This window comes from Carlito syrichta, unplaced genomic scaffold (assembly GCF_000164805.1).
Source record: "Carlito syrichta isolate Samal-C Ts95f unplaced genomic scaffold, Tarsius_syrichta-2.0.1 Scaffold308051, whole genome shotgun sequence".
NCBI classification, from domain to species: domain Eukaryota; kingdom Metazoa; phylum Chordata; class Mammalia; order Primates; family Tarsiidae; genus Carlito; species Carlito syrichta.
This window is the reverse complement of record NW_007252147.1, coordinates 673227-698434: the sequence shown is the minus strand read 5'-3', so window position 1 is coordinate 698434 and position 25208 is coordinate 673227. Positions and strand designations below refer to the sequence as shown.

Sequence of the window (25208 nt, the reverse complement as noted above, 5' to 3'; positions counted from 1 at the left end):
CATCCAAGTTGTGCGAAGTCCATAACTTTGTCCTTCTTTACGGCTGTGTTATATTCCATTGTGTATATGTCCCACTTTTTTTTTTTTATCCGGTCCATTTTTGATGGGCAGCACGATTGGTTCCATGTTTTTGCTATTGTGAATCGTGCTGCAATAAACGTGCTTGTGCAGGTATCTTTTTGGTAGAATGATTCTGGAGGGGGCAGATATTCAAACCATGGCAACTACTCACAGGCTTTCCTTCACAGGGTCAATCATTTTCTGGGGAAACTGGACACTGAATGATAAGTTAGCCATCACTATAAGTGTTTGCTGTTGATATTCTCCTAGGGCTATTTCAAGAGCTTTTAATATATGAACCCATGTAATCCTCACAATGACCCTATAATATAGGCATTTTAAAATTGTACCCGTTTTTCAGGTGAGGAAACTGAGGCACAGAGGTTAAGCAATTTCCCCAAGGCTCCCCAGCTTTCACATGCAGAGCCAAGATTGGGAGCCAGGCTGCTGGGCTGCAGAGACCGGGTCTTTTCTCATCTTGTACTGTCTCTGTGCTCCATGCTGTGCTGTCTCTGAAGATGTCATTATTAGCTGATTGGCTGTTGTGCAGAGGAATGAAAGGCGCTATGGGCATGTGTGGCCACAGTGTGTGCCAGAAAGGATATAGGAGGGGCCTCGTGGAGACTAGAATTTAGGTCGGAGGTGGGGGACTTTTAATCTGAAACCTGAGGCTAAAAACGAATCATCTGAGCATATGTGTTGGGGGGAGAGATGCTGTTCCAGGCAGAGGGATCAGCATGTGTGGAGTCCTTGAGACAAGGAAGCAGAGGAAGAGGAAACCAGTGTGACTGCAGGGTAGAGAGGTGGGCCCCAGGCAGGAGAGAGCCAGACTGGGGTTTGGGATGCCACCCTGCAGTCTGAGAGGAGCTAAGTTACAGTTTCATCTCCTTCCAGTGCCTTCTCCCTGCTCCCGAAACCCTATCACTGCTCTTCTCCTTACTTCCATCCCAAGAAGTGATTTTCTGTATGTGCAGAGCTGCCTTATTGGATCAGCACTTGTTGCTGGGAAAGTACACGTTGAGGTCGAGAAGCAGGATGGGGATTCTGAGTGGTGGAGTTTGAATGTGCTTGTTTGCTCATCGATGGTGAACTTGACGTCTGTGCTTTGAAGCATGTCAGTCGTTTTAAGGATGTCCATAGTTTTACCTTTTAAAAAAAATGTCAATGGCTTTAGGGGGTACAAATAGTTTTGGGTCTGGGCTTTCAGTGTACCCACCCTCCCCATCTGTGCTCACTTCCCCCTCGTGGGTGATTTTCTGTCCCTCCGCCCCTTCCCTTCTTCCCCCTTCTGAGTGTCCATTGTCCGTCATACCATTCTCTGTGTCTCTGCAGGTCCTTTGTTTAGCGCCCATGTATAAGCGAGAGCATGCAGTGTTTGGTTTTCTGTTCCTGAGTTAGTTCACTTAGGATGATGTTCTCCAATTCCATCCAAGTTGCTGCTCAAGACAGTATTTTGTTATTTTTGATAGCTGAGTGGTATTCCATGGTGTATATATACCCCATTTTCTTTTTTTTGCTTTTTTTTTTAAAAACATATTTTTTATTTTAAAGTTGTGGGGTACAGTTAAGGGTTAGGGATATAAATATGCATCGTTCAGGCACCCTTGTGGATAAGGGGTGTCCCCCATCCCCAGACAGATATTGACCACCGTTAATCCCATCACCCTTACCTTCCCTGCCCCCCCATAGATTCCCACCACTGTCAATCCTTTTCTTGTAATATATACCCCATGTTCATCATCCATGTTGGGTGTTGGGCATTTAGGCTGCTTCCACATCTTTATTATTGTGACTCATGCTGTGACAAACATGCGGGTCCAGGTGCCTTTTCCATATACGACCTCTGTTCTTCTGAGTAGATGCCAACTAGTGGGATTGCTGGATCAGATTTTGTCTTTTTTGAATGGAGCCCCAATGGGCCTCCTTCTAGTGAGTTCTATTCTGCAACAAACATTTATAAATAAATTTGAGTGCTTTTATTTGCAGTTCATATGTGTTTAAATGGAGAGGCCTTCACATCCGGGAATGTTCTACCTTACGTATGGATTTCTGAACGAATGCCACGTGATTTGTTTCTGATATTTACCAATTTGTTTGAGCAACAGACAAAACGTCGATCGTTTGAACTTCTTTCCACACTGCCGTTTTATTTGGAGATTATTCTCAGGTAAGGCGTGCTTAAGATTTGGCTTCTGTTCTTTCTCCTCAGCTCAGAAGAATATTCAGTATGTCCTGGTGTTTGACGTATTTGTTATTCTGAGTTGCTTGACCTCTCTCGTTCTGTGCACAAGATCCATTGTTCTCGCTCTGAGGTTACGAAAGGTTAGTATGCGTCTGCTTTCTCGCCCTGTATTCTTGGCCTGTGCTCTCAGTTTACCCAAACAGCAGGCCACTGTGCCATCCGCCCTTTCTGGAGTCTCTGCCTCACCTCAATTCCTTTGAGTAATGCCCCCCATGAGACATTAATCAGCCTGAGGTATAGGAAGCCAGGGAGGGCTCTGAGTACATCAAGTAGATAATCAGATAATTATCCTGTTCAGAACTGAGCTGGTAAGTACAGGTGCACAGTGGTACACTCTCAGACTTTTGGATGTTTCCAGAATAAGTGAGGCCATTTTAAATTCAGGAGTAATCCCAAGAGCAGAGCAAGAGCCTGTGTGGGTTTCATCTTTTGTCTTCAAATCAGAGTTCCTTTTGACAGGGAGGCGTGGTAAATGGATTGTAATGAGGCCATCTAATACTTTATTCTATTTTTTAAAAAAATAGTTAAAAACTCTCTCCTTAGTCTCATTTTACCTTTGTACCCTCAGGGCTCTTATGAATATATACTCCCATTCCCCACAAATCATATTCTGGTTTGTGGCATGTGTGGAAGTGCATCCGGCAGTCAGGGGAAGTCACTGGAATGCCATTTGTGGGACAAGGGATTAGTCTCTGCCCTACTTTTCTCCATCTTGACCTTTGTCAATGCACCTTGTAAATACCCAACTCTCTTCCCTGCTCCCCCAGCCCCTCGATATTCTGAATCCAAGGCTAAGGTCCTGTCTCTGATGAAGTGAGAGACTAACCCAAGGCATGCACACTCTGGGGCTGGCCTGCCTGGACTCCAGTCCTGGCTTAGCCTCTGCCTCAGTTCCCTCATCTGGAAAGCACGGCTGGTAATGCCGTGTTCATCAGGTAGTCATTGGAATGAATGAGTCAATAATATGTAAAGTACACCTGTCTAACCCATGGACCATAGGCTGCGTGTGGCCCAAGACAGCCAGTCATGCAGCCCACAAAATCTTTGAACATCGAGTGTTTTTTAGCGTTTATTTTCTTCGTGACCCCATGCGTAGTTTCATTTTTGAAGTTCACAGTCATGCCTTGTCATGCCTTGTTCATGACCTCGCTTTTTGGTGGTCCATACATTTGTGAGCTGCTGTTTTCAATGATGAAGCCCACAAGGAGCAAAATTCAAACAAACACACTTCTGACGGGCACCTTGAGAATGCACTAAGAATTGTGACCACTTCCATTGAACTAGACATGGATAGATTCATCTTACAAAAACAAGGTCAAATTTCCCACTAGTTTTATATTGTTCTCATTGTTCTAAACTTTATAAAATTTATAAAAATTTATTTTTAAAAAGTTTTATATTGTTCCCATTGTTCTAAACTTTATAAATTTATAAAATGTATAAAATATAAAAAAAATTAAAGAAGTCTTATTATCTACAGGAGGTGCCAAAAACATGTACACATATTTTAAATGGCGTTATCTATGTATTACTTTTCCAAGTTGAATTGAATTACGGTAGCAATGTGTCGTATGATGTTTGCTCAACCATGCTTCTGCTGTTTTCTTGGACTGTCCTGCCTGTCCCATGGTGACACTAGCATTCATTTGACTAATGCCATATTTTGAGCAAACATCATACTTAAAGTATGTATACTTTTTTTGGCACCCCCTGTCTATACACTAACTATATTATATAATTTCTGGGCTGCCCAAGACAATTCCTCTTTCCTCAGTGTGGCCCAGGGAAGCCAAAAGGTTAGACATCTCTGATGTAAAGTCTTTGGAAGGTACTATGTTTTAGCTATGAGGGCAAGAGTCTGCTGGAGTTAGCACCTATGTAGGTAGTGTTTGAGTTAATTCAGCAGCCATGCCGGGATGGGTGACGGGGAGAATGTGATCTGTAATCTCTACCCTCAAAGTAAATCTTGCAGGCTGGAAAAGGCAAAACTCCGTCCTCTACAAGTGAGAGCACTGTGTTGTCTTCTTCCAGAGAACAGGGTGGTGGGTAAGAAATGCTTTGCAAAACGTTTGCCGTAGAGATTTCTGGAATTCTTCTTGGAGAAGTATAAGCGTCGTGTGTGTGATGCCGACCGGTGGAAGTTCGTCAATGGCTGGTACATTTTGGTGATTATCAGCGACCTCATGACAGTCATTGGATCCATATTAAAAATGGAAATCAAAGCAAAGGTGAGGGCAAATACTTATCACCTGTGTTCTCTGTAGTCTTCTGGATGACCTCAGGCATTCATAAAACCCTGTGGAGACTAGTTTGATTCTCGTGTCTTTCTGTCCTCACACCTGTATGAGTTGAGTGAGGCCTCTTCCGGCTCGACGCCTCATGAAGGGACATTCAGGAAGCTGTGTACCACGGAAGGCGACATTCTTGTGGCTGTCCCCCAGAGGACTTGGCGACACCTTCAGAATAGTCACTTGAGTTTGAGAAGATGGGTTATTTGGACTTTTTTGGGGGGGTCTTTTTAAATTGCGAAAGGGGCAGCTTACCCATAAACCAGGCCCTTCCCCTGAGCACATTGGGAGCCTGTGATGAGGGTGAGGCGGGAAGCCTGACACTTTGTGTGAATTAGTTGATGTCATCTTCTAACTAAGCCCTGGCTCCTCCCTCTCCCAGCTGCTCCCTCTCCAGGCTCTGCCGTTTGTTCATCGGCAAGTCTCACTACTTCACCTCCTTCCCACTAAGGTGCCTCCCTCTTCTGGCTCCCTCTGGCTTCCTTCAGGCTGTCATTCTCACTGGCCGGACCAGGACAGCGGCCCCCTCACTGGCTCTCCCGTCTTCTGCTCTATGTCCCTTCGATCCATCCACCTCGCTGCCAGAGTAATTTTTCTGGAAGTGTCTGTCTTACTGTTCACCATCCTTTTTGGGAGGTGAACTTGGAAATGAAGTGGGCTCCCGTCAGCCTAGCCTCCGGGGTCTTCATCATCCACCTGCGCCTCCTGTGCCCGCCCCAGCTCTGATACTGCCCCTGTAGGACACCTTGCTGGTTCACAGTCTTGTCCCTTTGTTCAGCCTTGTCCCTTACCTGTGGTGCTTTCTCTCAGCCTGTCCTGCAGGCCGTCTCTGCCCTGGAGCCACCCCTGCAAGTATCCCTCCAAAATGAGCTAGGCATTCTCTCTCTCTCTCTCTCTTCCTCCTTTCCTCTCTTCCTTCCTTCCTTTCTCTCTCTCTCCTTCTTTCTTCCTTCCCTTACCTGTGGTGCTTTCTTTCAGCCTGTCCTGCAGACCATCCCTGCCTTGGAATCATTCCTGAGGGAATCCCTCCACGACAAGCTCGGCATTCTCTCTTTCTTTTCCCTCCTTCTTTCCTTCCTTCCTTCCTTCCTTCCTTCCTTCCTTCCTTCCTTCCTTCCTTCCTTCCTTCCTTCCTTCCTTCCTCACTGTGTTGCCCAGGCTGGAGTGCAGTGGCACCATCACGGCTCACGGCAGCCTCCTCCTGGGCTCAGGCAATCCTCCTTCCTCAGTCTCCTGAGTATCTGGGACTACAGCTGCATGCCACCAGCCTTAGCTTTTTTTTTTTTTTTTTGTAGAGATGAGGTCTCACTGTGTTGCCCAGACTGGTCTTGAACTCCTGGGCTTAAGTTATCCTCCCGCCTCAGCCTCCGAAAGTTTTGGGATTACAGGTGTGAGCCACCATGCCCGGCCTGCATTGTGTCTTTCGTTGCACCTGTGTGTTTTTATTAGAATGGGATTTGTGTGTTTATCTCCTCAACTAGACCTAGACTTTCTTGAGAGCAGAAACTGTGTTGCCAAATCATGTTGCAGCTTCCTTTCCAAAGTCGGAGCTTTCAATTCAAAAGCTGAATTGTGTCGTTTGCTACTAAACAAACACCACTAGTTTATATTCGTTGATGCTTAGCCCAGTGATAAATGCAATTTTTATTTCAGGATATTATTTGGAAAAAACTCACTCCAGCCAACTGAAATACAAAGAAGAAATGAAAAACACATTTTGAAATGGCGTTCTCTATTTTTCTTCTTTTTTTCTTTTTAAAAACTCTTAGTGTCACCTATCGGGAGACAAATAGTTCTCTTTTAAAAAAATTTTTTTTTAGTCAGTTTAAAGTGAGGTTAATAAAGTGAGTGGAGCAGGATATTTTACTCATTTGTCTTTTTTTTTGTTCATTCCTTAGAATCTCACAAATTACGATCTGTGCAGCATTTTGCTGGGGACATCTACACTCCTTGTTTGGGTTGGAGTCATCAGATACCTGGGTTATTTCCAAACGTATAATGTAAGGATGTGGCACTGGGCGGCACGGACTGTGATTGGGACTCTCTTCTTCTTTGGGTTCTAGTAGCTACTTTTTCATGTCCCTCATTCTGCTAATTTTTCTTTTCAGGTGCTTATTTTAACGATGCAAGCCTCACTGCCCAAAGTTCTTCGATTTTGTGCTTGTGCTGGGATGATTTATCTGGGTTACACATTCTGTGGCTGGATTGTCTTAGGACCATATCATGACAAGGTATGTGCCACAAATTCTTCCTTCTGCACAAATGGCCCATAGGACCCTTAAACATGGGTTTCCAGCACTCACCTTCTTCCCATTTTTCTACAGCACATACCCTTGACATTCGTTAGCACATATTTTTTTTGAGTCGGATTCTCACTCTGTTGCCCAGACTGGAGTGCAGTGGCATGCCCACGGCCACCCCCAATGTCAACCTGCTGGACTCCAGGGATCCTTCCCCCTCAGCCTTCCAAGTAGCTGGAGCCACAGGTGTGCACCACCACACCCAGCTAATTTTTTGATTTATTGTAGCAACTACACAATATTAAAAGAACTGCACAAAACTAGAAAGCATATATTATAGTTGTCAAGGACTGGCTTAAGAGGTCACGTATTAACCCAGTAGTCGTCACATGAGAATTTTTTTAAATTAATTTTCTTTTTGGTTGGGGTCTCATTCTGTCACCCAGACTGGCATGCAGTGGCATGCTCCTGGCCACCGCAGCCTCTACCTGCTGGGCTCCAGCGATCCTCCCGCCTCAGCCTTTCAAGGAGCTGGAACTATAGGTGTGCATTACCATGCCTGGCTAATTTTTTTTTATTTATTGTGGAGACGAGGTCTTGCCAGGTTCCCTGGGCTGGTCTTGAACCTGCAGGCTCAGGCAACCCACTCACCTCAGCCTCCCAAAGTGCTGGGATTACAGGCTGAGCCACCAAGCCCGCCCTAAATTTTTAATTTAATTTAATTTTTATATATTTTTTGAGCCAGAGTCTCACTCTATTGCCCAGGCAGGAGTGCAGTAGCATGATCACGGTTCATGCCAGCCTTGACCTGCTAGGCTCAAGCAATTCTTCTACCTCTGTCTCATGAGTAGCTGGGACTACATGCGTGTGTCACCATGCCTGGATAATTTTTTATTTTTTATTTTTGTAGAGATGAGGTCTTACCATGTTGCCCAGGCTGATCTCAAACTCCTGGGCTCAAGTGATTCTCCTGCCTCGACCTCTCAAAGTGTTGGGATTACAGGCCTGGTCCCAAAAGAGAAATGTTTGGACACAAGATCACTAGAGTAAAAATAAAACTAAGTGAAGAAAATTATTTTAAAAATCTTTCTTATTTAAAGTATTAGGTCTTTCATCCAACTTAAGAGGAGAAGGAAGGTAAGCAAAGACTGCCTGGAATGACCAATTAGATTTACAATTGAAATGATGGAGTCTTGTCTCTGCAGGTGGTTTTGATGGCAGCATCATCTTTGTTCCTTATTAAAGATCAGTATCTGAATTGTTTTTAACCCCCAAAAAGTAAACAGAGTTACCGCATCTTACAACTTTTCTTCCGTGGGCCTGTGGCATTTGGAACAACAGAAACAAAAAAGTACGATCAGCTAACTCTTCCTGCTTGTATGTAAGGCACTGGTCTGGCATTTCTATGTGCTTTCTCACATAATCTCCACAGCAGCCCAAGACACTGTTATCCTCACCTAGATTCCCTGAAAGAAGGAAAGAGGTTAATTATGCAAATATTGCTTCCAAGTTTGTATAATAGTTCAGCCTTAAGTTTTGACCTTGATAGTTGCATTAGCCAAAACAGGATCCAATCTTGTATACAATATGTTAACAAAGAGTAAGCTATATGAATCTCAAACCTTCTATGTTGGCCGGGTGTGGTGGCTCATGCCTATAATCTCAGCACTTTGGGAGGCTGAGACGGGAGGATCACTTTAGCCCAGGAGTTGGAGACCAGCCTGGGCAACATAGCAAGACCTTGTCTCTACCAAAAATGATAAGATGGGTGTGGTGGTGTGCACCTGTAGTCCCAGCTACTTGGGAGGCTGAGGTGAAATGGTTGCCTGAGTCCAGGAGGTCAAGGCAACCATGAGCCATGATGGTGCCACTGCACTCCTGCCTGGGTGACACAGTGAGACCCCAACTCAAAAACAAACAAAAAACCAAAGAAACCGAAAAAACAAAAAACAAACAAAAAATCCCCTCTATATTATCTTACTAAAATAAAGCCTAGTAACCTGGCACCACGAGACATTCTCCTCTGTGTCACATTAACATGTCTGGAGAGAATTACTGTTTTTCCTATTTGAGATACCATGTAATTAACAAAATGACAACCTCTGGGTTCATAGTGAATCTTAATGTTCTTATTGCTCTTCAAATTCCATGTCACGGCTTTAAAGGTGATTCTTGAGAAAACACTATTCTTGGATATGATCTCTCTGATCTGGGGAACTTATGGTCTCAGTGCCCAGAAAAAAAAATTGGTTATTTTTCCTTACTTGCCTCTTGCTCTAAAAGCTTTCCCACCTCTTTGTCACTAGAGAGCAGTGTTGCACCGTGTGGAATAAATACCGAGCCTGAGGCTCCGGCTTTGATTCACTGGCACCAAGATCTCAGGACAAGGGGTTCTATCCCCTTGGCCCCTCCCACTCCTGTCTCCCTCTTCTCAGCATCATTCTGGAAGGCTCATATAGTGCTTGACGTTGACTAGGTGGCCACCATTCCCAAGTGCTGTTTGTTAGGCATGGTGCCAAGTTCTTACCTCCCCTGCGGTGTGAGTCCTTCCCTTCCCTTCTCTGTGGGGAAATATTATTATCCTTTGACAGAAAATAGGCACCTTAATATATTAAATAATCTCCCTAAGGCTTCCTAGCCAAGAAACAGCAGAGATTCAAATCCAGGTCTGGGAGACCCCAGTACACATGCTTTGACCAATGTCCTGTAGGTCTTTTCTTGGTATTATCTAAAACGGATCATTGCAAAAGAGTATTGAATCTGACCCAAGATGCAGGCTTGTACTTCAAGGTCAACGGTGAGAGGACAGCCCTGTCATCAGGCATATTCTCTCAATGCGTGTCAAGGTCACCTCATGGAAAATGAGATTATTTGTGTGGGGAGCCTGACTGCCTTTCTGTGCATTCCAGTTTGTTCTTTTGAAGGATTCAGGTGAAATTGGGATGCTCTGGACCCGGGCAGGCCAGTCATGCAAGCTGCAGATGACAGCTGTTGGACACTTAAACATTTTCTAGTAGCTGCATTAAAAAAAAAAAAAAGGAAACAGATGAAATTAACTTCAATGATATATTTTATTAAACCTAGTCTATCCAAAATGTTATTTCAGCAGATAATCAATATGACATGGTCAGGTAATTGACTTTCCTTTCCTCATATGAGGTCTTTGAATTCTGGTGTGTTTTATCCTCACAGCACGTCTCCATTTGAACTGGCTACACACTGGGTGCTTGACAGTCACATGCGGCTGGTGGCCACCGTACCTCTAGACTTTTGCCTCTCACTTGATGTCAGCCTTCCCTTGGTCCCCCTGGAGGAGCAGAGGGACAAGGCCATCTCTAGCGTGGCCTAGCAGGCTGTTAATGGTACTGCTTGCCCTGCTGATGTATTGAGGAAACGCATAGCTGAGTGAATTCAGGGAACACGCCAGTCAGTGGAGGGGGAGAACTTCCATCTGGTTCTGGAAATGTAGGCTTTTCTTCCCCATATTGCTTCTTCTTTGGATCTCAAGTTAGGAAATGACTCTGCCCCCTGTTTTCTTTCCCCCCCAAATTAATCTAAACTGTCAGAATTTTCAGGTTCTACCGGTATCTGTTGAATCAGAAGATGTTCCGTGTTAGCCGAAGCCTTAAAATGTGGAGTATTACAAGTAAACATTTTCTAGGACTTTTAGAAGCACAGCCACCTTGATTGTGAAAGCTAGTTTTTTTTTTTTTCCTTAAAACAAACTCACCAAAAAAAAAAAAAAAAAAAAAAAAAAACAACTGAAGAGGCGATATCAGGAAATCTGTAATTTACACAACTGCTGAATTGGTAGCCAGGGTCCCACGATACTTGAGTTCCCTGTCTTCCTCCTAGACATCTAATTTCAGTGGTTCAACCGAAGGGGAGCAAAGATACAGAAAGTGACCTGCCAATGTCTGACCCCAGCACTAATGGACTTTGCCATGGTGCCCTTTCAAAATGTCTGGGCACAGAGGGTGAGAGACTGTTGATGTTCTTCCAAACCTCCTCTTGAATTATTAAACATTTCTCTAATATGGTTTTTACGTTTCCAGATGATTTGTTAAAAAAAAATACTGTGAGGAATAAATCCTAGTCTTACATTGTCCCCAGTTTAAAATGAGAAGACCGAGGCGTTGAAAAACGATTCAGTTTTGCGGATGCCGTGGGTGAGAGTTCAACCGACCCTGCATGACACCTTCCTGCTTCTGAGGCCTCTGGCTTTAGCCAAGCTCCTCTCTCAAAACGTTGACTGGTGAAAACATTTAACTTGAATATTGCATGAGATCCTTAGCATCCGCTCTTGAAGCAAACTTTGATGTCATCCTTTGACGTAAGCTATCGCAGGATATGTTTTCATTCAAATGAAAGGTTTTTGGCCCAATCCCAAAATTATCATTTGTGTAATGAATGCCTGGATTCTCACTGAGATCCTGTGGGGGCTCTTTATGGAAATACCCAGTTAATATTTATTCAGTGTTTACTGTGTACCACACATGGCCAGGTTCTTCTAGCCCGAGTTCTTGGAGGGTGGGATCAGGGACGGCAACTCACTCCTTTAATTCCCAGTGTTGAGCATGGCACGTAGAACATGCAGGCACTCAACAAGTTTCTTGAATAAACAAGAAACAGACAGAAATAGGAGTCCTTGCCTTCCAGGGGCTTGCAGTCTCTCAAGAACCCAAGCAACAAGATCCTTCTAGTCTGGAAGCCCATTAGAGCCTCACTTGGGTTTTTGTAAAGTTCATTCCTGTTGTGGTGTTTGTTTCACTGCCACTTCTTGTGATACAAAGTGGCAGGATATGGACCAATCACCTAATTTGTTGGGTCTCTGTTTTAACTTTTTGGTGGATTAAAATAATTCTCATGTGCACAGAGGCAGGGGAGGTATAATGGCTAAAATAACATTAGTGTCGAGACAGATATAGTGTCTAGACTGATAAGTACTTCATAGGAAACTAAGTTAATATTTATTCAGTACTTACTGTGCACCCAAGTAACCACACAGGAAGCTAAGTAACCACATAGAAAACTAAGAAATGAATTTGATACGTACTGCCCAACTGGCTATTTACAATTCTGAAACCTGAAGCCCAGACTGTCAGGGGTTCTTGAAACAAAAGAAAGAAATTGTCCACATTCCAAAAGAAACTACAAGTCATACGAATTATTCATGGCACTGTCGGAGTTGGGACTGACATCCATAGAAACCAGCTTTAACTTTAATGTCTTGAGGCTAGTGAAGGGGATGAAAATATTTACTCTGGGAACTACCTGTCTTACTGTTAAATAATCTGCATATATAGTTAAGTGACTTACTCAAGCAAATGTTTCCTCATGTCTCTACGAAAGGACTTTAGTCTGGTCCACCATAGGTATTGCTGAAACCTTTGTTTGGGTGCAATTGTATACCCTCTCCCTTGGCCACTGATTTTACCTTCCCTGGTCCCGCCACGGGGCTGGGATTGTAAAACCTGGTGTCTGTGTCTAGATGAAGTATAGAGAAGTGAGTATAAATACAATGAGAAGACCACCTGTAGGTTATTCTGCGGTTCTTACTGATAAAGACAAGGGATTAGAGCTGCCAGGACAGTCTGTCTTGATGTAGACTTTGAACCAACTCTTGGATGTTGGCTTGATTGAACACAGAGACAAGAAATTTGACTATACCAGGTGAGAAGAACATACTCCATAAGGAAAAAACATAAATGTGGTCTTGGTGTCGTGAAAGGACAAGGTCTTAACATTGACAATGATGTGTTACAGTGAGATCACGTGAAGGAGGAGCTTACCCAACCTCCTTGCTTTAGAGTTTTACTTTGTACCTAAACTTCATGTAGTCTTACGCGGGAGAGATGACCTGACACCATCTTCTATGAAGTTTAGGCTTTACTGCAACTTGAACTAGAGGATGAAGAGGTTGGAGCGAAAAGGGCTTCCTTAGAGGTTTCAGTAATAATCTAGACATAAGTTTTGATACACCAGAAAGGGTGGATCAGAAACACGTGTTATAGGGACAGGCAGGCCTTGGAAGACAGAAGGGAAGGGAAGATTAATTAGTTCAACACATAGTTTTGAGTACTTGACTGTTTGGAGTGTTTCTTTGGAAGGAGATTGGAATCACTGACAGACAGAGAGAAACTTAGGAGGAGAGACCATTTTCCTGGTTAAGGTAGTAAAAGGTTTTACTTTGTTGGCATTTTCCTTTTTAAAAAAAATTTTTAATTTTGAAGATGTGGGGTACAATTCAGGGTCAGGTATACAGATGTTCATTATGCAGTTACCCTTGTTGATAAGGTGTGCCCTCCCTCCCCTGGAAGTTTTTCACTACTGCCAATCCTGTCTCCACCTCCCCTGGCAGTTTCCAACTACTGCCATTCTTGACATTGTCAAGGAATAGTCTGTTCCATAACAAATGTTGCATGAGATTCTTAGCATCAGCTAAGCATTCTCTAAGCATCTCTAAGCGTGAGTAACATAAAAAGATACTTAAGTAGAAGAAAAATCAGAACCAAAATGGTTAGATGGTAAGACCACAGATATATAAAAAGGGCTAGGAAAAAAACTGAAGGAATGTCAAGAGACCGTCCTCGAGAGTGTGGAAGGGACTTTTGAATAATGTGGTCTGACTTCCTGTGGTGTTCTGGCTGTCTTGAAATGAGGAAGTTACCCTTCTACCAATGACAGCAACAATGCTAACCAAGCAAGCTAACTAGATACTTTCTGCTTTTTAGAATACTGCATTTCAGAAACTAATTTTTGTTTCTCCCTGGCAGTTTGAGAATCTGAACACAGTCGCTGAGTGTCTGTTTTCTCTGGTCAATGGCGATGACATGTTTGCAACTTTTGCTCAAATCCAGCAGAAGAGCGTCTTGGTTTGGCTGTTTAGTCGTCTGTATTTATATTCCTTCATCAGCCTCTTCATATATATGATTCTCAGCCTTTTTATTGCACTTATCACAGATTCTTATGACACCATTAAGGTAAGTGATTATCAATATTTGCTGCCAAAAAAACACTGCAAATTCTGCATAGACCAGAACATAGAAAAATACCACAGTTTTCAATATTACAACTTTATTTAAAGGTTGAGGTTTTGTAGATAAGAACCTTTTTAGATCCTGGAGATTAATTTTAAATCTGCATTTAGGACATTGCTCCTGCTGCCCAGATCAGGGTGGCTTGGTTTAAAGGGGGGCAGGAAAGAGGTCGGAAAAGGGTGGGAGGGGTTAGAGTGTGGTGAGTTCAGTATTGGGCTGGTGGTCTCAGCACTGACAGTCATACCTGCCCATGTGGCTACCTGGAATTTAGGGTTGAATAGTAAATTTCAGTGATAAGAGGTGACTGCTACCCTGAAAACTCTCCAAATATTGCTGCAATTCACACTGGACCATACGGCATGACACAGGTTTCCTTTAAATTATGAAAACCAGCTGGGCGTGGTGGCTCACCCCTATAATCCCAGCACTTTGGGAGGCTGAGGTGGGAGGATGCTTGAGCCCATGAATTTGAGACTGGCCTGGGTAACATAGCGAGACCTCTTCTCTACAAAAATAATAATAATAATAATAAAATTAGCAGGGTGTGGTGGCATCCCAGCTACTTGGGAGGCCGAGATGGAAGGATCACCTGAGCCCAGGAGTTTAAGGCTGTGGTGAGCCGTAATCATACCACTGCACTCCAACCTGGGTGATGGAGTGAGACCCCTGACTCAGAAAGACCCAAATTAAGTAAATAGATAGATACATAAATAAATGATAAGACTGCAGCTTTTGTGACTGCTCCACTTCCTCCTTTTTTTTTTTTTTTTTTTTGAGTTGGAGTCTCACTCTGTCTCCCAGACTGGAGTGCAGTGGCTGCTCCCCGGCCACTGCAGCCTCGACCTGCTGGGCTCCGGTGATCCTTCTGCCTCAGCCTTCCGAGTAGCCGGAATTACAGGCGCACGCTACCATGCCCGGCTAATTTTTTGATTTTTTATTGTAGAGACGAGGTCTCACCTGCCCAGCAGGTCTCGACCCTGCGGACTCAGGCAATCCACTCACCTCAGCCTCCCAAAGTCGCGGGATTACAGGCTGAGCCACTGAGCCCAGCTCTACTTCCTCCTTTCTTAAGCTGCCTGATGGTTTGTGTATCTGTTCAGACCAGTCTCATTTAGTTGACCTGTAGCTTGAAGGAAGTCATCTCCTTGGCGCTGGTACCCTCACCACAGATGGTCAAGCCTGGTACACCCCGTTTCAGGGTCACTATCTAAATGACCAGGGATGCCATGTCAGTGCCTTTGGGTACTATCCTCTCTGCTTAACCCCTTCTCAGTATAACTCAGAAGAAAGTCAGTTCCTTGGAAAAACTCCTGTGTCTCTTTTTAGTGTGTGGGGAGGTGAGTGTTCAAGTGGGAGTGGTGGCTGTTTCTAGCTGCAGGGCTTGGCATGGAGAGAGGAGAGCTAGACACGCGGGTTCGCGTCTTCAGTGGGGCAGTGTCCCTTTGGGCAGCTAAGCCTCTGTGTTGAGGTGGGTAGCCTCCCTAAGCCTGAGGGCCGGAAGTCTCAGGGTCTTTGCATGTGCTTGGAAAAATCGACTGCCTTCTGTCCTGCTAAGTGTCCAGCTTCCATAAAAACAGGATATAGAGATTATTTCTCAGGCTGATTTCTACATTAGCAGTATATGGAATAGGAGGTCTGGCTCTTAGCTTTAAAGCTTTTGATTTTTTTTTAAGAGATAGGCTCTCACTCTGTCAGACTGGAGTGCTGTGGTACAGTCATAGCCCACTGTAGTCTCAAACTCCTGAGCTCAAGCATCCTCCTGCCTCAGCCTCCTGAGTAGCTGGGACTACAGGCCCACCATACCTGGCTTCATTTACTCATTGTTTAAAACATTTTTTTTTTGTAGAGGTGGGGTCTTGCTATGTTGTCCAGGTTAGTCTCAAACTTCTGGCCTCTAGCAATCCTCCCACCTCAGCCTCCCAAAGCACTGGGATTACAGGCATGAGTCACCATCCTGACCCGGACTTTTGACTGTTTTCCTTAACAGATGGAATATCTGTTAAGACACCCCTCCCTGACTTTCCCCTGGCTTGCTTTCTGACGTTTTTTTTTTTTTTTTTTGGATTGTTCTGTGTTCCCACAGTGGCCCTGGGTTGGCGTTCTGGGCCTGACAGATTGATTCATCATTGTGAATATCAGTCCTTGGATCTGAGCTAGCAATGTGGGAGAGTTTTATTTTAGCAGAGGTGGGTTTGATTTGTTGACAGAGGAGTACTTTCTCATGCACTTTCTATAAGGTAACAACACTGTGTGCTTTTTAAAGAAATTCCAGCAGAATGGGTTTCCTGAAACGGATCTGCAGGAATTCCTGAAGGAATGTAGTGGCAAAGTGGGGTATCAGCATGAGCCCCCCGCCCTCCTGTCCTGCGTCAGCTGCCTGAGGAGGTCAGTATCATGTTTAATCTCCATATTCCTGAGATGGGCCGTGCTGTTGCTTTAAGAGAAAGCCATTCCAAGATTAACACTACACTCACAAATCAACTTATTGTGGAAAACAATTCCGCTTTCTTTTCTTTTCTCCCACTGAAATTGATGTTAGAAATGGTTTTTTTTTAAATTAAATAGGGTTTGTAGAAAGCTCCATGACAAGAGAAAGATAATCTCTTAGAAACATCACAAGCCTATTAGAAGGAGGCATGAACTATTTCCCCTAAAGTCAAGGAGGTAGACACTTAAGTGGCTGAAGTAAGAGGTCAGAGCTCTTATTTTTAGAGGGAGAACACTGGGAATGGCAGAGGCGTTTTCCCTTTTCACAGTACTTGCTACAGTCGCCTTTCTTGATCAGTGTGGGGTTCCTGCCTGTGAGGGGGCTGCACACCAGTGTGGCTGAAATGCGAGTTGGTGGCTCTTCCTTGTCCAACCATGCTTTGCTTGCCTTTCGTCAGGATGCTGAGGAAATGGTCTAGACCTCCGTGGACAAATCTTAGCTCATAGTGGGTTGGGGGATAAGAATGGGGTCAGATGAGGACAGTTTTCTCAAATGTGCCCATGTTTAGTTTCATCTGAAGTCAGGGGTGAGTTTTGGTTTTTTTTCTGTTTTTGATTCAGGGTCTCACTCTGTTTCCCAGGCTGGAGTGCAGTGGCACCATCACTGTTCACCGCAGCCTTGAGCTTCTGGGCTCGGGCGATCCTCCCTCCTCAGCCTCCTGAGTAGCTGGGACTACAGGTGTACGCCACCATGCCTGGCTAATTTTTTTATTTTTTGTAGTGACAAGATCTCACTATGTTGCCTAGGCTGGTCTCGAACTCCTAGGCTCAAGCAATCCTCCTGCCTCAGCCTCCAAAAGTGCTGGGATTACAGGTGAGAGCCAGTAGAGCCGACAGGGGTAGGGATTTTTAACTAAAATTGTACCCTACCCATCTTATTTTTTAAAAAAGAGAATTCTCTAAACCAACTTCCCGAAGACAGGAGAACATAATTGCTATTTAAAACCACAGGATGTATTTTTCTGTTAATCAATTCACATTGCATCTCGGGATTTTAAATGATATGATTGAGTATATCCGAAGTATGTCTGGTAAATATGAAATGAGGTCTTCTGAGAAGAGTTGTTTTCAGAATCACATTTTATCCTTCCAGATCATTCAATTGTTGCTGTGGACGCCGGGATAAAGAAAAATTAATTTTCTTAATAGCTGCCTCCTTAGAGGCACCCTGCAGAACGAAAGGCTCTCCAAGTTGCTTTTCCAGGTTGTTGTTAACTGTGAGGAGGCCAGCTACTCGTCAGAGAATGAATGAAAAGGAGATTCTTTTTGTTTTAAATTTAATTTGTTTATTTATTATAAAGATGTAGGGTACAATTCAGGGTTAGGTATACAAACATGATCATGCAGGTACCCTTGTTGATCAGGTATGCCCCTCCTTCCCCTAGCAGTTTCCCTCAACTACCAATCCCACCCCCCCTCCCCTGACAGTTTCCCACTACTGCCAATTGCTTTCTTATTGCATTATAATTGTTCAAGATCAGCTTATGAGTGAGAACAGACGGAACTCAGTTCTTTGTTTCTGTGATAAATCACTGAGTATGATCGACTCCAAATCCATCCAGGTTGCTGCAAAGTCCATATATTTGTCGTTCTTTATGGCTGCATAATATTCCCTTGTGTATATGTACCACATTTTTCTTATCCAGTCTAGCTTTGATGGGCGACATGAATTCTGAAAAGTAACTGACAAGTCTTTGGCATTTGGACATTGATTTGCACTACATCAAGTCCTGGTGCTATGTCTTCTTGTGCTGTCCTGTGGAATGAATGGAAGATTTAAGGGGGGGTCTAGAAGACTCCTTGATAAAATTGGGGCTGAGTGCTGAGATGCGTAGATCAGCATCAGCAGACAGTTTGCTCCGAGCTGTGCTAAGGGTTGTTGAGAGGATGCTTGGTGGGAAGGAGAGTCCGTCCATGATGAGGGGTGAGCAAATTCAGGGGCGCAAGAGATCCCCCTGAGAATTTCTTTTTTCTTTTCAGAATTATGTTTTATTGCTGTTAGATAATACAGTTTCTTTTCTGTTTATTTCCTCCCAACCTCAATTTCCTCTGAGTTTTATGACTGACCACCAGCAGTCTCTATAGTTTTATTTTTTTCACAGTTTGTTTTACCGTATCACTTTTATCTCAGTGCTTATAAGTCTGTCTATTCATTTCTTTTTTTTATTATAAAGATGTGGGGTACAATTCAAGGTTAGGTATACAAACGTTCATTATGCAGGTACCCTTGTTGGTGAGGTGTGTCCCTCCCTCCCCTAGCAGTTTCCCTCAACTGCTAATCCCGCCCCCCAGCCCTAAGGATTTCAATGGAAGAACTAGGATGATGAGAGTTTTGACAAAAGACAATATCAACAAATAAAGGCGGAGGTGGTTGTGACCATGTCTGGACAAAAGACAGTCAAGGGTGAAGGCAGCTAGAGACAGTTCAGTGCAATCATCAGATCAGAGTCTGGATCCTGGGAGGTTTGGGTAGGCCCTGCAGATTGAATGAAGGGCACAGGGCCTGATGGAAGGAAATGGGCTGTAATGGGACCCTGATGACTTGAGTCCATCAAAAGTTAAGTATACCTTGATGTGTTTAAAAGCTAGGAACCGAAGAACGGAATAGAGTCAAGAAAGCTAGGGATGGAGAGGAAATATTGGAGAAAGACCTTCCTGAGGCAACATGGTGAGCACAAAGAGTTGGCACTGCAGAGATGGGTATCTGTGCCCCTGTCTGGTGACCGTGACAGATGATACTCAGCTATCCTAGCTCTGCCTCCTGCACAGCATGGATACGGTCACTCTTTTTCAACTCAGCAGTCCAGCAACCACCACACATTCTCCTTTGAATTGTTGACAGGGTCTGTAGTCTGAGATCAAAACACTGGTGCTTCGCTTTGGACCCTACAGTTGACCGAGTGTGTCCTGTGATTCCTCCCAAACCTCTAGGTTCCACCACTGTCATCATGGTGGACTAGATGACCTCTGACACCTCTTCCATTTCTAAAGCCATGTGGTTCTTTGGCGAGATATGCTTGGTTGAACAGTTGCAAAGTGAGGCTTTCCTACTCTCTACTGCAGTGAGGGAGGAACCATGGAAAATTGGCTGTTCTAGTCATTGATAAGGCTTTGTTAGAAAAGGGACATGGAAAGTTCCACAAGATGGCTGGCTCCTCACAGTTTATTTCCAAAAGTACCTACTCAAACCTCACATAATGGGAACTGCCCTTCTTAATTTTTCTTCCTCCTATACGTTTCACTCAACATGTCTACAACCCACGTGAGCCTAGAATATAGAGTATTCTTATTTCTCCTCAGGTTTTAAATCATTGTTCTTTTTTTCCCCCTTCTGTTACAGGAAAGGAAGTGATGACCCCCTGATACTTATTAATTAAAGTTCTTCTGCTTAAGACAATTAAAGTTCAGGTTTCCTCATCCAGTGACAATGCAGAGGGGTCCCGAATGGTTTGACCCGATAGTTTCAAAAGGACTGTCTTATCTAATTGTGGAGTTGGAAAGAGGAATAGCCGTCAGCTGGCTGACCACAATGGAAGCTCCAAAGTTATTTTATAAACTTAGACGATGGAAAATGGGCATTAGTGCAATTGAACAGTGATATGTTCTCTATTCACCTGTTAATTTATGACATGATAATGTTGAATTGGAAAAAATTACATTTCAGAATGTGCAAGACAATGGCCTTCATAGCCATATCTTTAAAGGTGTGTGTTTATTATCCAATAAGAGTTTGTTTTAAAGGTAATTCTTGGGTCTGAAGATATTTGTTAATTCATGGTCTGCACAGAAATGAAGTTGGTTGCAATACCAACCTAGAGACTCCAAACTAGAGAATTAGTCAGCCTTTGGAAGATCACACTTAAGTCAACAAGAAGACCTTGTGCAGTGGATATCTCGTGGCCCATTTTCCTGTGGACTTTCTTCTTCACCATGATGTGAAACAACTGTCACCATCACCAGAGTCTTGAGTAAGAAATGGAGTCATTCAGATGCATCATCATGGCCAATTGTTGACTGTACTCAAATGACATGTGGAAGTGACCGGAACCAGTAGTCGCTCATTTTCACAACTAAACTCCGCTGAGTTGGGGATTCACTTTTGTCAAGCAAAGAAATATGGTATATTTTTTCCTAAATACATTTATTTTTATCATTTCACAGGGCACTACTATTATTTTTTAAAAATGCAATGTCTCTAAGCATCTACCTAGTGAAAAGTTCAGATCACATCTCTGTTAACTACCTGGTCTCCAGAAGGGACTTACCACTCTCTTAAAAGGAGAAGTAGAGGCTAGTATTAGAAGTTATTCAATCAATATTTATGACAATCAATAGACAGATTAAGATCACTTCATGCGTAGGCTTATTTCATACTTGAGCTAGCTCAGTGGTCAACTGTTTTAAAGTCACTGGTGAAGAGCAGAATTCAAATGAAGCAGGACCCTCCTCCCAGGTCTCTTCCTCTTTGACCTTGGCCTCAACCATGCCCCTCCCACAAGCCTCTACCCAACTGGCTTTCCTCCTAGAGATCCCCCCCCACCCACCTCCTCGCTCCCATCCTGTCTTCGCGTGTCCACACCACACCTAGGCAGGGAAAATCGCCTCTCTCGTTCATACTGTTAGATTTTGCAAGAGAGTAAACGACTCGTGTCTACACACAGAATACTTCATTCAAGTTATCATTTTAACCATTGAAAAAAATATTTGCAATGATTTGTATTTTATTTCATTTTTACTTTAGATTCAGGGGTACCTGGGCATGTTCATTACATGGACATATTGTGTCGTGGTGGGGATCGGGTCTCAGGTGGCCCATTCCCCGATAATGAACATTGTATCCCACAGGTAATTTCTGAGCCCTGACCCCGCCCCTTCTCCCCACCTCCTCCCTTACTGGTGTCCCCAGTGTCTATTATTTCCATCTTTGTGGCCATTTAACTCTCACATATGAGAGAGGACATTAAAAAATTTTTGTTATTATTATAGAGATGTGGGGTGAAAGTGAGGATTAACTACATAAGTAGGCTGCATGCAGGCGAAGTTTGGGCTTCTAGCTGGCCCTCACTGCCCCTGGTAGTGGACCAGGTACCCAGCGTGTTGTCACAAGCCCTCACCCTCCTTCCTCCCTCCCCTAACTGTGCCCAGCAACTGCCCATCCCTCCCTTGTGCTAATGTGACTAGTGTTCAGGGCCTACTTACAAGTAAGAACATGCAAGCTAAACATTTTTAAAAATAAAAAATGTCAAGATTTCTGTTTGATTTCTAAGCTAAGGACCATTAAACTGGTGGGTCTGGGATCATTTGCATGACCCCAGAATCGGGGATGTAATTAGAACAGCTACTAACTTCTGAGCATATCCTCATATTCTGTACTTAGCTTTGTATCCGAACAGAATTGCTGTTAAAGTCTCTTGCTTATTCTGCAGCTGTGACTGCCGTTTGAATAGAAGATTAATGACGGTCTTTCATGCTCTTATGATTCTTTTATTGGCTTTATGTTTCCTTTCATTTCTTTCCCTTCCAACTGGACAAAACACTTTTCATAAGGAAAATCCTTTTCAAGGTTACCCCACATCTGTGGAAGTATTGTTTTTCTTTTTTTTCCTTTTTAATAATTTTAAACATTGGTCACTTTACCAACTGTTTGGATTTTATTGAACAATGTTGTGTCATCACTCTGCTAAGAGACACATCTGGGACAAATTTTTTTCTCTCCTACCCTTGGCCTCCACTTAGAAAGTTTGCCATGAAAGTCAGGAGAAGCATTCTCTTTGCCGACTGGTTTCATTCTGGGGTGTCCAACCCTTGTGGACTTTACCTCCTTGCCTTGCAGTGACATGATCAAAGCCATCTGCAACATCCTAAAGCTTGTTGACTTGGGAGAGCTGGAGAGACGTGGCTATCTAGACACACTTGAGTTACAGTTCCGGCTTAACTTAGTTCTGAGGTCCTGGACAAGTTGCTTTCTGCCTCTAAATGATGATAATAAACCTCAGCCAACAGAGACTGGCAGTTAAGTCTTGTAACTCATGCAGAGCCTGGCATTGAATTGATATATGAGCTGTTCTTTCCTCTTGATTCTCTGCCATGTTTGCACATAGTTTCCACGTTACCATGGAATAGTGCATACATTGGTAGCATTGCTTCTGCAACCATCTGCTTCATCTCTTCTCTTTCTTCTCCATCTGAGTCTCCTTGGACAGCTGACCTTCTGTGCCTCTGCTTTCTCATCTGTAAAATGGGGATTTGTGAGGATTAGGTGAGTCAAACGTAAAGTGCATAGAACAGGTTAAAACTCCTAAGTGCTCTTGAAAAAATGCTTTTCTCACATAATCTGCAATTGTACAAATCTATTCACCTGAGCCAGCCAGGAAGATTTTAATTTTGTAATGAACTCACCACACTCTTCTGGTGGACTTTGTTCTGGTTACTCTGCCCTGTCCCGGAAGTCGTTCCTTATTCAACCCTAGGAGGACACATGGAGAAGCAGCCCAAATACCCAGCTCCTAAGGGCACAGCTATCAGTCCTGATGGAAGATAACAGGTCCTCAAGGTGTACACGCTGTTACAAAGCCCCAGTCCTTGACCTTGGTGAGATCCTCTGTGTCTACTAGGAGCTATTAACCAAGTTTGTCAGAATGTGTGGAATTCAGGCCAGCTTGCATGTTAACCATTGTTGGTCCAAGGTGGTGAATGCAAAAGGGTGAGAGGGTATTTAGGAAAAGCTCTTAACAAGGTCCAATCACCGCCCCTCAATGCTGGCTGAAGGCCTCTACTGTAACAATGGCAAGAGGTGGGCACTGGCCCAGTAGAAGTCCAGGCCCAGAATCTTGGGTTTATGAGAAGCACGGTAACCCAGGCTTTTCATCTAGGGTCAAACAGCCAGCCACCCTCTTGTGCCTGAAGACATTCATGTAAAAATAGCCCAGCACTGTCATAAATTCAGGGGCCCTAGAGTCATGGAAAAGTATGTTCAATAAACTACCACCAACTCTGTAGTCTTGGCCACAGAACTGTTTCCTGACTATATAAAGAGCTTCAATGCTGACAGATATGATTCTAGGTATCTGAACAGTTCATTTGTAACAACCATATGTTGCAGTAACTTTGGGTGAATATACATCATTTTAACTTGGGCCAATTTTAATTTGCTTCACCTGACTTGTAGTTTGAACATCTCAATCATGTAGCTGACCCCTCTTATCCACAAAGGATTCATTTCAAGACTCTCAGCAAATGCCTGAAGCCACAGACAGTGTTGAACCCAATACAGACTGAATATCCCTAATTCAAAAATCTGGACTCCAAAATGCTCCAAAATCTGAAACATTTTCAGTGCCAAGATGACCCCACACCTGATCTCACGTAATGGATCACAGTCAAAATGAAGCCAAAACTGTTTCATGCACAAAATTATTATAAATATTGTACAAAGTTACCTTTAGGCTATGTGCACAAGGTATATATGAAGAATAAATGATATGTTTCCAAGATATCTCATTATGTGTATGCAAGTATTCCAAAATCTGAAAAAAATCAAAGTCTGAAACAGTTCTGGTCCCAAGCATTTCAGATAAGGGGTACTCAACCTGCATATAATATGTTTTTCCCCATACATACATACCTATGGTAAAGATTAATTTATAAATTAGGCACAGTAGGAGAGTAACAACCATAATAAAATGGAACAATTATACTTTTAATAAAATTATGTGAATGTGGTCTCTTAAAACTTCACCCTTCGTGTGAGGATGCGAGATGATAAAATGTCTATGTGACAAGGTGAAGGGAGGTGAACGGTGAATGACGTAGTGTTAGGCTTTGATTGACATGATGATATGGCTGGAAGGAGGGCCCTCTGCTTGACAAGATCCTGGGTCATTGAGCCATGGTGATGGTAATGGTTAGATGTCGGAAGCAGATAATGGGGACCATCCACAGCCTGGATACACTGGACAAAGAGATGTTGCCTGTGCCAGGCTGAACCTAGTGGAATGGCGTGGGATTTCATCATGCTACTCACAACAACATGCAATTTAAAACTATGAATTGTTTATTTCTGGAGTTTTTCCTTTAATGTTTTGAGACCACGGTCGAGCTCAAGTAACTGAAACTGCAGAAAACAAAACCATGGATAAAAGAGGACTCCTGGATTCCAATGGTGTGGAGTCTTTCTCTACCAAATATCTAGAACTCTATACTCTTTGTAAAATCCATGCATACAGTAGCTCTTGTGCAACGAGTGATGAGACCTCACAGACTAAACCCTAAGCCCAGCATTCTGACATCAGGCACTTCAGGAAGGACAGTGAACGACAGGCACGAGAACAGGAAACCTGTGATTCTATGCACTGAGCAAGTGCTAAGCACCTCTGTTTTCCCTTTTTCTACTTGAGATGTTTCAGGCTCTTGATTTTGATGACATGCAGGGCCGGTTCTGTGGCTGTGTGACCCATGCATTCTCAAAGAGCCCTGCGCCTGCTTTAAGGGTCTGTCATCACAGTCTTAGAACCCTTGGTGTGTTTTGAACAAGGAGCCCCACATTTTCATTTTTCAGTGGGCTCCACAAGATACACAGCTGATCCTAGTGATAGAACCACAGAACTCGTCGATTTAAGCATAGTCTTCTAAGAAAAGCCTAGGAACACAGACTTGTACTTTTTAATCAAATAAAAGAAAAAAGTAAGCCTGAGTTGGAATTGCTTTAATATTAAAAAGTAGTTTTAGGCTCACTGCAAAATTGAGAGGAGAGTTACAGAGAGTTCTCAGACCCTCCTGCTCCAACATGCACATAGCGTCTATAGTTACCAACATCCCACACCAGAGTGGCACATTTTGTACAATCCAACCA

The 25208-nt window shown here is 43.5% G+C and overlaps 1 protein-coding gene across 1 annotated transcript in view; it reads left to right on the top strand.

The window, feature by feature from the left end:
- The window catches only part of MCOLN2 (mucolipin 2), a 73905-nt gene extending 54122 nt beyond the window's left edge, over positions 1 to 19783 (top strand). The window contains exons 8-14 of the mRNA XM_008064796.1: positions 2270 to 2382; positions 4381 to 4530; positions 6489 to 6590; positions 6699 to 6821; positions 13607 to 13813; positions 16134 to 16255; positions 19698 to 19783. Of these exons, the coding sequence (XP_008062987.1) occupies positions 2270 to 2382; positions 4381 to 4530; positions 6489 to 6590; positions 6699 to 6821; positions 13607 to 13813; positions 16134 to 16255; positions 19698 to 19734 (854 nt within the window). The 3' untranslated portion in view covers positions 19735 to 19783. The remainder of the gene's footprint in view (positions 1 to 2269; positions 2383 to 4380; positions 4531 to 6488; positions 6591 to 6698; positions 6822 to 13606; positions 13814 to 16133; positions 16256 to 19697) is intronic.
- Positions 19784 to 25208: the final 5425 nt, after the last annotated feature.